Raw genomic sequence first — 12,926 nt, 5'->3', positions numbered from 1 at the left:
GGTAAGAGAGAAGTCCCAGCGAGTACGTTTGAGTGGCCTTCTCTTAAACCCTGTTGGACATGATTGGCGTATTTTGCTGACCCAATCACTAACTCCTCAAATTTTCTTTAATATAAAGTAGAACACTTACCACTTAATGGTAAGCACTATTTTAGCGTTAACTATTTAAAACTAAAAACATAAGATATTTATGTCACTTGAAGTGATAAATCTAATTTGTCCTGATATACCATAATTGCTTTCACCAAAGGACAGAAAACAACTGATTTTAGAAAAGTCACTCAGAAAAATATTTAGCCAAGTAGGCCAAAGAATTATCTTCTTTTCCTAGCATGCTTTGAAGATTGGAATTTTACACTAAATTCTAATGACAAAGCTATGCTTCTCAAAACAAACAAACAAACAAAACAAAACAAAAACACGAAACAAAAACTTTTTGCATAAAAAGTTTAGAAAAATAATAAGAAAAAGAAAAGGAAACTTTTCTAAAATTCCAAACCCCAAAATAACTGCTACTGACACTTTCCTTCATACCCTTTAGATTTATTTTTCTGTGCCTATTTTCTTTCCTATGGCTCCTAAAAATGGCCCTCCCCTGTCGAAAGTGCTCAAAGATCCTCTCTCAAATCCATCTCATCTTCTGCCTCTTCTTGAGAACTCATTTCTTTATGCCTGAGTCCATCTCCAAAACACAAAAGGATCCCTCCCTGATCTTTCCAAATCATGGTTTCCTTTGACGTGAAAAGAATAAAATCCTAAAATAGAGGAGAATTTAGGAAGCCATGCAAAGATATATTGAACATTTTTGGCCAGGCTAAAGCCTGAAACATCTTGGATAGATGTAATTTTCAGAAAGGATCCTATAGTATCTCTCCACAGTCTATCCCGTTGTCTAAAACACTGTCAGGGCTAGAAATTCTTGCTGGTGTTTAACCTAAACTCTTTTCCATCTCTGATTTCTTGTGCTTTCCCTTATAAGCTCAGAATCCCTTTGGTCCTCAGAGAAAGTGACAGCTTTAAATTTTTTTTATTTCAATTGTTAAAGTATTCTCTTGTGTTTGTTTTGAAATCTTTTGGTGTGGGTGTTTCCTTAGGCACGAAGGCTAGAGAGGAATCCCACTGGAGTGCACTCAGCAACTGACCGTTTTTTCTTGGCCAGAGTTCTTGGGGGCCAAGGAGCACTAAGGAGGCACAATGCTGATAAACTGTAGGAAACCCTTCTCTGCAGTCAGCTGCCTCCGGACTCAGTGATCCCAGGATTTGTGACACGACTACCCTGTAGTAAAACTCTAAGTTGACTAGAATTCTCATGTGGAAGTGTGTAATGTTAAATGAAGTAGACTCTGATGAAGGAGAAAACAGGGAAACCCAAGCATTATGCTGGATCCCTGGAGAAACCCTCATATCATTCAGACTAAGGAGATATTCCTGATTTGAAAATACAGAGGCAGGAGAATAACTTGAACCCGGGAGGCAGAGGTTGCGGTGAGCCGAGATCGCGCCATTGCACTCCATCCTGGGGCACAAGAGCAAAACTCCGTCTCAAAAAAAATATAGGGTAGGAACAACTACTACATCTTTTAATCTTTACTCTAACTAAAGTACAGCACCTGGGAGACTTCTAGGATAAAAAATGCAGTAGTTATTAATGCTATAGAATATTACTATTTCGTTGGTAATAAAATATAACTAATATTCTCATATTCCTGCCTGTCCCTCAGCCACTTCACCCAGCAGCAACAATCTTGTGGCCTCATCACCATCCCCAAGCTTGCAGACTGTGCTAGGCCCTCCCTGCCAGGCTGTGAAAGAAGATAGTCACCTCGTTTCATTTGGTGCTAACTTTTTAGCTTTCCTTTAGCCTTAATTAGTTTAAATTACAGCTACTATCTTCTGGACATCTAAGTTCTTTTTACGATCGAACCGTATAAAATTGTCTATCAACGTTTTCTGGTGTACAAACCAGCAATTTCATGCGGTTTAAACAAAACATAACTTGGAAAGAGATTTTCTTTTCATAAAAATGACCTTTCTATTTTGTAAATAAGCGTAACTTGACTCCGGCTTTTTCCGGAGGTAAGACCGAAGTGATGAATCTCTTCCAGTGAGGGTTGCCGCTGCCTCCACCGCCAGTGGCACCTCCACCTCATGGTCTGTGTTTTACCGCCATCTAGTGTTAGCAAGTGTATATGGTTACGAAAAACAATCCTCAAAACCATTTATTTTCCTCTTTTTTTTAGGCTATAATGTTCAGCTGTTTAAGTGTTAAATGATAACTGCATTTTCCTGCCATTTTCAGTGATTCCTACTGTTTAATAAATGTTTAGGAGCACCTAAGAAGATCCGAGAGTAGTGTATGTAAATAACATTGAATCCTTCCCCATGGGCTCATACATGAACCATCTTTGTCTAAAATTTTTCTGTAAAACTACCAGTATTTCTTTCCTAAGGAATATATATTTCTCATGATTCCCAATGTATTTTTTGACATTTACTGGCTATACTTTTGCTTGGTGGGGCAGAAGAGAAAGAAATGACCTTAATTTTCTAACCAGTGAGCTCTGTGGAAGAAACCTCAGGGACCTTTTTGGTTAGCAAACATTAAGAAGAAAGGACAATTGTAAAAGGAGCATTAAAGCTTTTACTACAGTTCTTAAAGAGTCGGATTCAGGGGAAGTGAGGGCTGCCCTGAACAAAGCAAAGATCAATGAAATTTTAATTTAGGGACTTCAGTAAAACGGTTTATAGTTCTCCCCACAGCCTACAGTAACAGATGCTCCGTCTTCGTGCCCTGCAATGAAAGTGAAAGCTTAAAAGACTAACACAGTGATAACAGTGATGACGACACCAAGCGTCAGTCAGCGAGGCCCAAGACAACACCCCCTTATAAGATTTGTCTAGAAATGTTATTTACACTGCTGCCAATAAATAGCATACATGTCATACCGTAGAAGATAATAGTTAACACTAAACATAAAATTTATAAAATACTGTTTATCCTACTGCAAAAGATAAATAAATAAATAAACCCACACACACAATAAATAATCTAATACTGGCATGCATAGGAAATAACTTCTCTACAAGGTTATTTATTGCAACGGTGTTTGTCAAAAATCAACTTTAAGATAGAAAACCTAAAAGTTGATTGCTAGTGGCCAGGCAACTGAATGTCTGAAGGAGAGACTGGAAGACAGATTTCTTTTTTCACTTTTTATTTTGAAGTATTTCATGTATATAAGAGAATATAGCTGGTAATTATGTAAAATATAAAGAATAATACTAAAATGAACAGTTTAGGAAATAGAACAGTATCAGTATTATAATGTCCCCTGAATGTCCCTCCCCAGGTTAATCTGTTTCTATTACCTCTTGTCAGAAATAACAATAGTTTTGATTTTTATCTCAATCATTGAAGGGGAGACTTTTTGCTTTGTATTCTTTTGTTTAAATTCTGAAGCATTTCAAGATATAAATTATACAAAAATAAATTTTAAACTAAAAACCAAGACAAAATAATATTAAATTAGATTATTTATTAAATTAGATGTGTATTATAACAGAGGCAAAAATTCCTCTACAGAAATTTTTCTTTTCGTGACTGATGTTTCCTTTCAAATGGCCATAGAAAATAAGTTGCCTGCAGCTCTATGCCTATTTACCCAGCTGTCAACTGCAATGAACTTAACTATTATGTATCAGAATAAAACTCTCAGAATTCTGGAGTTAAACATTTTGCCTAGGAAAGGGATCAATTAACTGGTGCAACGATTATATCTTAAAGTCTTCATTAGTGTGTTTGATATTCACTTCTTAAAACATAAATTAAGCCTGCATGATTTAATGACAGTGGATCATTTATCCGATTTACTTCTGCATCATTCAAGATTTCATGCCTAATGAAAGACATCGTGGTCTGATGTCAGCAGTTGGCTATTTGAATACTCCATCATAGGCAGCGTGACCTTTCAGAGCCGTGGGTTGTTTATATGAGATAATGAGCCAGGTTTTTCCAGTGACTGAGTTAATCACGGTTGGCTTCTTAGGAAGCAGCATTAACTCCTTTAGGGGAAAATGCTGTACGTCACTGTCCCAAAGTGTACACAGCTCTCCATTGACTGATACAAATGAATGTCAATTTCATAAACAGAAACAACAACAACAAAACAGTCTGGGACATTTTTGTCTTAGAAAAAAAAATTAGACTGATTTTAGTCTAGGTCTGTGCCATATGAAAAATTTCTGAAAACAACTCTGGAACCCTTGGAGCAATTAAAAAATTGGACTCTTGAATTACCAATGCTAAGCATTAAGTAAATTTCCCATGTGCATGCCAAGTCATTAAGTCAAAAGTAACGCTGCCATCATGGGCTAATATTGGCTGAATGCTTTCTGTTTGCCAGGCACTGTTCTTGGCACCAAACCTGTCATTCCATATACTCCTCACAATTCTACGAGGTAGGTATCACCATTCCAGTTTTCCAGGTTAGGAAGCTGAGGTACAAAGAGGTTGCATATCTAGTCCAAGTTCACACATTTACTACATAACAGAGCCAGACAGTCTGGGTTGTAACATAATACCTACTCAGACATTTGGAATCTGTGTTTTACATAAACTTAGCACTCTAGCTGTCACCCAAATCACCTATAATCCCATCTAATATGGATTTGACCCTGGGGAAACTTGCCCATTTCAGGAAAAAGAGAGGAGGGAAGAAGGAGATAAGGCTCTTGGAACCTTCCCCTAGGCTCACTTCCAGTCCGTTGGCTACTTTCTAGTTCCAAATGGAATTAGAAAAAGTGACTGTTAGAGATAGTGATGCCTATTGGTCCTGCCTTGTCATGTGTGTGGGCATGTTGTGTCTATGTATTCATTTAGTCAACCAATTTTTATTGAGTATCTTCTGTGTGCCAAGCATTGTGCATGTACAGGGCAGTAGCATTTTACATAGGAAATGCATCGCTGAGAGTTTCTTACAATGCACAATTCAGATAACCTTAACAAAAGAAAGCAATATCTGCTTACTAGCTAGAGTAGCCATGTAGCAAAGGTAGAAAAACAGTTTAAAATTTACTTCACTTGCCAACTTAAAATTATAGGATTCTTAATCAATTTTTGAAGAGATTCGGGAGTAGGGAATTTTTTTATCCCTAAAGTGAGATTTATTAGCATTTTGTATTATACTATTTGAAATGTGCATAAAATGCAATCACGTTATCTGTATATCACCTGGAATATTGTCTTGGTGACTAAGGAACCCAGAAATACTGTGAAAACTGCTGCTACTGTCACCATATTCATAGAAAATAGGGAGAGATTTCTGGAAAATCCCTGCAGTCTGGCCTCTCTGGATTTCATGTGGATACCTACAAACTTCACTAAGTGTTGGAAGATTCTTTAGTGGTATATGAAACTAAGTTTCAAACAATAGCAAGTTTTCTCTTAACAAACCATTTTCAAGTGTATTTAAAATGGCCTTAGTTCAAGAAGTTTCAAGAATCCTTTCTTGTTGTAGGTCTTGGCCAGTCTGCGAACTGTACGAAACAACTTTGCTGCATTAACTAATTTGCAAGATCGAGCACCTAGCAAGTAAGATATCCTTTTTTCCCCTCTTTCTGCTGAACTTTTATATAAGTTTTCTCAACTTGATTGAACCCAAGGCAATATGTTAGACTTCTCTGTGTTGTTGCCACGTTGTCTAACCGTGTATACTAAGTCATATGATGTCCTGTTAATTTTCTATAAATACTTTGTGGTGATGGTTCTAATATCAGAAATGAAGCAGTATGACAAATAAATATGGTGATTCCATCTGTCAGAAATCACCTGGCATGATCAGTCCTCTCCCCAGTTATTTACACTCAGGGTAACTTTATAGTTTTGGCTTGCTTCATAAATTAACCGTGGGTGAACAATCTCATCACACCTTAAGATCAGCTGAAAGTCATCTTCTCAAGACAACGATGATTTGGAGAAGCGCCATCTCATAGCAAAGACCTTTGATTCTCCTGCTGTTACTGACTTTCAGATCAGCAACATTCATGGAGCAACTAATAGAATTGTGGTTTATATGACAACAGGGAAAGCATTTGAAAGACGGGAAATGATTATCATTTCAGGTTCTTGATAAAGGCAAAAAAACTCTAAACAGATAAAAGTAATTTTTCAATATTAAATGGAAAACAGGTTTGCTGTTATTTCAATGTCCATTTTTTAAAAAAGAAATCTGTTATTAATAAGAAATAAGATATTAAAATACCAACTTCAAATAATTTTCCAGAAGGAAAAAATCTTTTAAATCAATATTAAGAGGATAGTGAATATAAGTATAACTTTTTTTTTTTTTTTTAATGGAGTCTTGCTCTGTCGCCCAGGCTGGAGTGCACTGGTGCGATCTTGGCTCACTGCAAGCTCCACCCCCTGGGTTCACGGCATTCTTCTGCCTCAGCCTCCCGAGTACCTGGGACTACAGGTACCCACCACCACACCAGGCTCATTTTTTTGTAATTTTAGTAGAGGCGAGGTTTCACCGGGTTAGCCAGGATCGTCTCGATATCCTGACCTTGTGATCCTCCCACCTTGGCCTCCTAAAGTGCTGGGATTACAGGCGTGAGCCACAGCGCCCGGACGGAACTACAACTTATCTAAATGTATAACATTTCATAGTAGTTAGTACTTCTTAAAAACAATGAAAAATCTGAACTTTCCGTTTCATAATAATAAAATTGACCTCCCAAATTCACAGTTTTTATTATCAAAAATAGCTCTGGTCATTATTCAAGTATTTGTGATAGAAAATTTTTTAAAATTCAATATAAATGTAACAATGCAAGTTATTGGAATGGAACCCATTAGATTCTGTTTTTCCAGATAATGAATTTTCGCAGTCCTATTCTCTCAGCCCAAACACTTCTCATCTTCTTCTTCCTCTCCTCATCTACTGGGCTAATTGTCATTCATTCTTTGGGTTGCAGCTTAAATAAAATTCCTTTTGGAGCACTGCCCCTGACAATACCCAGCATAGACACACTCACAAGCCCTAATCAAAGTGACGTGCCTTTCCATCTCTGTCTGGTTGTACCTCGTACTTGATTCCTATGTTAGCATGTATCTCTCTGTGCTCCTGTTGCCTGTTTGTCTACTGGGATGCTCCTGAACACTGTCAGTTCCCAGTGAGTACGAATGTAGTTGGTTCACATTTGTATTCCCTGTGCCTAGCATAATGCAGAGTCTTATCAGTCTGCAAAGACCTGTTCACTGAAAGGGTAAAGTAGTAACTCAGCATGTAAAATCTGAGGGCATGCTTTGAGGTACCCCTTCATTACCAATCACATTTTCCGTGTAACATGGCCGTACAATATCACACTGACCTCAGCGGCCCCCTTGGGCTTTGGGGATTTGGTAGCTTATAAGATCAGTCACCTCCCCCTTAGAAAGTCTCAGCTCTGCGGAAGAAATGAAGTTACTGGTTGTCACTCCCAAACTTTTTAGTCTTGAATTTTACCCAGGAAACTGGGATTTTTGTCTTTAAAAGGTGAACAAGAAACTCCGTTTATGCTTCCTTTATATATAGTCACCTGGGTACCAGCATTTAAATCTGTGGCAGGCAAATAGTTGATCAGTCAGGCTCCAGAGATGATCTGAGGCCTGTTTCTCTGCAAGACAGAAGTTTTCAGCGGACATACAGGGACAGAATAGATCGAAATGGAAAGGAGGAGCTAGAAGAAAACAGAAAATCATAGCTTAAGCCTGAACTTCCTCTCTGCCTTGAGAATGCCCAGGGTGACACCTAACCAAACAGTATTATCTGGCAGACTCTAAGTAAAGGCCACTGTGGTCTTCCTTTTGGTCAATGCAAATTTGTGCCTCCATTACGGATTCAAACCAAATCGGCTTCTTTGGGTATCAGAATAGTAGGATTCAATCTATACACGGCTAAACTCAATTCTGTTCAGTGAGAACAAAGTGCTGTAACTCTGCCTCATCACATGATGACCCTGGAGGAATCAGAACTTTCCCTTCTAGGCACTCACAGAGCCGCTAGAACATTTCCAAGCTCATCCTTGGATTTTGTGGAAGGCACGTGCTGCTTTGCACAAGCCACTTTTTTTTTTTTTTTTTTTTTTTTTGAGATGGAGTCTCTTCACTCTGTTGCCCAGGCTGGAGTGCAGTGGCATGATCTTGGCTCATTGCAAGCTCTGCCTCCCGAGTTCATGCCACTTTCCTGCCTCAGCCTCCAGAGTAACTGGGACCACAGGCGCCCACAACCACGCCTGGCTAATTTTTTGTATTTTTAATAGTGACGGGGTTTCACCGTGTTAGCCAGGATGGTCTCAATCTCCTGACCTTGTGATTCACCCACCTCGGCCTCCCAAAGTGCTGAGATTACAGGCATGAGCCACCGCAGCTGGCCCACACATTGCTGACTTGTTAACACACTACTGGTTCCTGTCACCTTGGGTTTTTTGCTTTTGTTTTGCCTTTGAGATTTTTTATTCCACAAGTGAGTTCTGGCTCATTTGTCATTAAAGGAGGTATCGATGCAACCCTGTATCACAGGATTAATATTTTCTGCTTGCTACTACCTGTTCAGATATCAAGTTCCTGAGTGCCAGTTAATTGTAGGATTGATAGTAAAAGGAGATAATCAGTAACAAGTCAACCATTTGGTTTTCCAAAACTGTGGAGTAGTGTAAAAATATTCATTTCATACCATTCCCAGACAAAATCAATGGTTTCTAAATTTTCACAGAGCAAGAACTAAAAAGGAATATTCAGGATATCAATTATTTGAATGATAAACTCTTAGCAAGAAGGTAACAGGTAACACCCTGTTCTGCACATCAAGATCCCATCTCTTAAAAAAAAAAGAGTTTAATTAGCCAAGCATGGTGACATGCACCTGTAGTCCCAGCTACTTGAGAGGCTGAGGTGGTAGAGGGAATCACTAGAGCTCAGGAGTTCAAAGCTACAATGAGCTATGATCACACCACTGCACTCCAGTCTGGGCAACAGAGTGAGACCCTGTCTCAAAAAAATTTTTTTTAATTTAAAAAAGAAGAAGATAATTACTAGTATATAGACCAGAGCTATTTCAGAGCAGTTGCTTAAAATATTAACCTTTCAGTTTATCAAGTTTAAATTCTCCCTATTTTTCCCCTAACCATTTTATTTTATAATTAAAAAAGCTAAAATAATTCAGAAGTAAAATTTGGTGGATTTTCAATCAAACACAAAATTTTAATCACAAACTGATACCAATAAACTTAAGAGCAATGAAAGGGAGCCAGAGGCTGAGTGGAACTAGTGAGAATTTACAAAATCCCAGGCTGCTTTCCCCAAGGTTCCCCCACCCTGCTAAGAGATTCATCGTCTCAGCAAGGCATATTTGAAGAGCCTGATGCCATCAGCACATATGTGAGGCTGTGCATGCAGGTTCCACCAAAACACCTAAACCTAAGGCAACAAAGCAGAGCATAGGCCCTAGGATCACATTCGTTTAGTTCAAATCTCAACTTTGTTACTTAAAACCAGTTCTTCAAATTCTCAAAGTTTTGGTTTTCTCATTGGTAAAATGAGAACAATGAAACTTACTTCCTTAAGGCTTATCATGAGGATTAAATGAGATAATTCATTTAAAGTGCTTATTTTGCAATGTCTGATCCACGGGAAGTGTTTATTAAGTGTTAGCCATTGGTAGAGGCAATATATATATATAATTATTATATACCTAATATATATGTATCAGACATCTTTGAATGTATCTAAAAGTTTTTTAAATCATTATATTTTAAAAGCTGTCAATTACAAGTAATAACTTTATAAAGTTATATTTCAAAAATGTTGATGGGTACTTTATAAATGATATTCTTTTCAACATAATTTATTAAGCACTGACTGAATACTGGATGCATTGTGCTAAGCTCTGTAGGGAATATAAGTTAATCAGACAGCATGCTTTTTTTTTTTAACTTCAAGGGGTTTATAGTCATTTTGTGGAACTTGGCAAACATCTGAAAACTTAGAGAATACAAGATAGAATTTATTTAAGTACCTTTGGCTTAGAGTATTTCTAAAGCCTCTACTGTATCTATTTGGACAAGCCATTAATATACCACTCTAACAAAGATATCAGAAATATAAGAATATAAGAAAGGAAATACAAGGAAACAGAAAGGAAAAAGTTCAAATAGCTTCTCTAATTGTAAGATAGTTTACAATAAGTCATTCACTTCTAATAATGTACAGGCAATCATGAGAATATATGCCAACAATAAAAATTTCTTAACCCTGTATTAGGGAAAGCAATTATAAATTGACTGCTTTTTCAAATTCGGAGTCTGTACGCCCTGGCTTCAGTCAATAAAATCAGTAAGAATTTCCTCTTCTCTCATGTCCCAGTGATACTTACATCAGCTTTATTTACCCCAAATTTTACTGTTTTCTTTTTGGATATGTGTGATCTGAGATTTTACTGTTTTCTTTTTGGATATGTGTGATCTGAGCCATAATACAAAGAACGCCTAGGGACTTGTCTGGCTGGTCTGAAAGAAATCATTTGCATGTCCAAACTAAAAATAATTCTTTAAAGTAAAAGGCTATATCTGAAATGACTCAGAGAGTGGTCAAATCAACAAGCCCCACATATTTACTGCTTTGTATTTTTCTGTCTTTGTCAGAAGATCACCCATGTGCAACCAACCATCCATCAACAAAGCCACCATAACAGGTAAGAAAGATCTGGAGCTTATTCTTCATGTGTCTAGGAAGAAACCATTTCTGCCAAAAGTCAATATAACACCAACACCAATTTCATGCTGCAGTTTGAAAATGTTAAAGAAATAAATTCTTTCTTCTCTACATTAGCATTTCTATCATTGATCTCACAAATTGTCTAAGCTGTTATTTGGAAAATTTTTACTGGTTTACATTTTTTTACTGATGTACATTATTTTTAACCATTTAACTATGTGCTTATACTCATTTGAGCATTGCGCTGGGCATTTGTATTTTGAGAGATGGTGTTACTTTCAAGTTGCTTCCCATTCTGGTTCCACACATGTGTTATTAGCATGATATAATATGTCATCATTTAGTTTAATAAGAGTTAAGGCATAAATAAAAGGAGTAACATGTTGGTTCATCAATATCCCACTTGTGTGTAGGAAGGAACATTGTTCTAGTAGTCCAATAAAGAACTGAGAGAGCTGAGAAGAAACTCAGTTTGGGAGGGGAGAGAAGTTAATATACAATACAGAAAAAAGTTCAATTAGATCAAAACACAGGGATCTATAAATGTTTGGGAAAGAAAAATAGGAGGAAAGGTGAGAGAAGTCAAGTGCATAAAAATAAAATTATCTCAATTCCTATTAGTCTGTTTTAGGCACAGGACTTGACCCCAACTGAACCAAAAACAGAATGCATGATCTCATTTTGCTGAACCTGAAATCAAATTGAACTCTTTTGACTATTTCTTGAAACCCCAATTGATTCATTAAAATAATTGCCTGGAAAAGAAAACCTATGTTTTCTAAAATTGTTACCAGAAGAAAATTAGCATATTCTCCAAACTAAAACAATTCTTCACTGGATTCAAGTGTCTTCCTTTAGCTCCAACCCATAATGTGCTAAGGAGCTCTTATTAAGTTATTAGTGAGTACACTTTGGTTGAAATTTAACTTTATCTTGTCCAGATGTCTGTTTCTGTTTGTGGACACCATGTTAGAGTTGATTCTGGTGTCATTGTTAATGTCATCTTTTCTGAATGTCATCAAGTGGAACTTATATTTCAATGAATGTTAAATTATTGATTCTCTTCTTCATGTTTCTCTTGCAAAATATTATTGGTGATGACTTCCAATTATCATTTTATAGTACATATATGGTTAACCAGTTTTGTTCTTGATATTGATCAAGAAATGAACAGTAGGGCCAGGAGTGGTGGCTCACGCTTGTAATCCCAGCACTTTGGGAGGCCGAGGTGGGTGGATCACTTGAGGCCAGCAGTTCAAGACCAGCCTGGCCAACATGGCGAAACCCCATCTCTACTAAAAATACAAAGTTTAGTGTAGTGGTGAGCACCTGTAATCCAAGCTACTTGGGAGTCTGAGGCAGGAGAATCGCTTGAACCCAGGAGGCAGAGGTTGCAGTGAGCTGAGATTGTGCCACTGCACTCCAGCCTGGGCAACAGAGTAAGACTGTCTCAAGAAAAAAAAAAAAGAGAAAGAGAGATGAACAATAACAATTCCTGTATGCTAAAATAAATACTTTGCGTAACTGATTTCTTCTGCCAAAATTCAAATTCAATGTAAATGAGGCTAAACTGGGTTGGAGGTGTGGAACTGGATCCCACTGTTTCTATGCACTTTCCTATGTTGAGGTATGGACAAGGCTACATTTATGAACCTGTACCTGGGCCTCTAGTGAAAGAAGCCACATGGAAGCTGGTCTTCACGCTGCTTCAGGCACTAGACCTGACTCCTATCAAGAGGGACGACCCTCAACCTCCAATTTTGTAATAAGCAAGAACTGACATTGCTGTTTGGGCAGAATGCAGTGCTATTTTGGTTCCTGGAAGCTTTTTTAGCTTGAGGTCATATATGAGCTGGCCTCACAGGTGGAGCAGCATTCTGTCTCCCAGAAGAGCAGCATCAGGTACCAGTGGAAATTGTTGTATCTGACAACAGATGGTTGGGTGCTCAGTGGTCAGGGCAGCTGCCCGGCTACCCCAGCAGATGCCAGACACAGATTAACAAGAAAGAGTAGCTACACTCAAAGGTCAACACACTTGATCTTAAGCATGTGTGACAGACCTCACAGAAGCTCCTAGAAATGTATACATAGTAAGGGGGCCCTGGAACCATACCAAAGGGAATTATGAGTCACAGAAATTAAGACATTAAGGTGAATATGGCCTCATTCGTAC

The 12,926-nt window shown here is 37.7% G+C and overlaps 1 protein-coding gene across 11 annotated transcripts in view; it reads left to right on the top strand.

Moving 5' to 3' along the window:
• Window positions 1–12,926, top strand: part of PDE4D (phosphodiesterase 4D) — a 1,626,844-nt gene that overhangs the window by 1,408,571 nt on the left and 205,347 nt on the right. For all 11 annotated transcript variants that reach the window (XM_033179631.1, XM_033179630.1, XM_033179629.1 and 8 more), the window contains 2 exons: window positions 5,517–5,590; window positions 10,681–10,730. In XM_033179631.1, the coding sequence (XP_033035522.1) occupies window positions 5,517–5,590; window positions 10,681–10,730 (124 nt within the window). The remainder of the gene's footprint in view (window positions 1–5,516; window positions 5,591–10,680; window positions 10,731–12,926) is intronic.

Source organism: Trachypithecus francoisi, unplaced genomic scaffold (genome assembly GCF_009764315.1).
Source record: "Trachypithecus francoisi isolate TF-2019V2 unplaced genomic scaffold, Tfra_2.0 Lachesis_group2, whole genome shotgun sequence".
NCBI lineage: Eukaryota > Metazoa > Chordata > Mammalia > Primates > Cercopithecidae > Trachypithecus > Trachypithecus francoisi.
The sequence above is the reverse complement of the archived record's forward strand: the minus strand, read 5'-3'. Positions and strand labels throughout refer to the sequence as shown.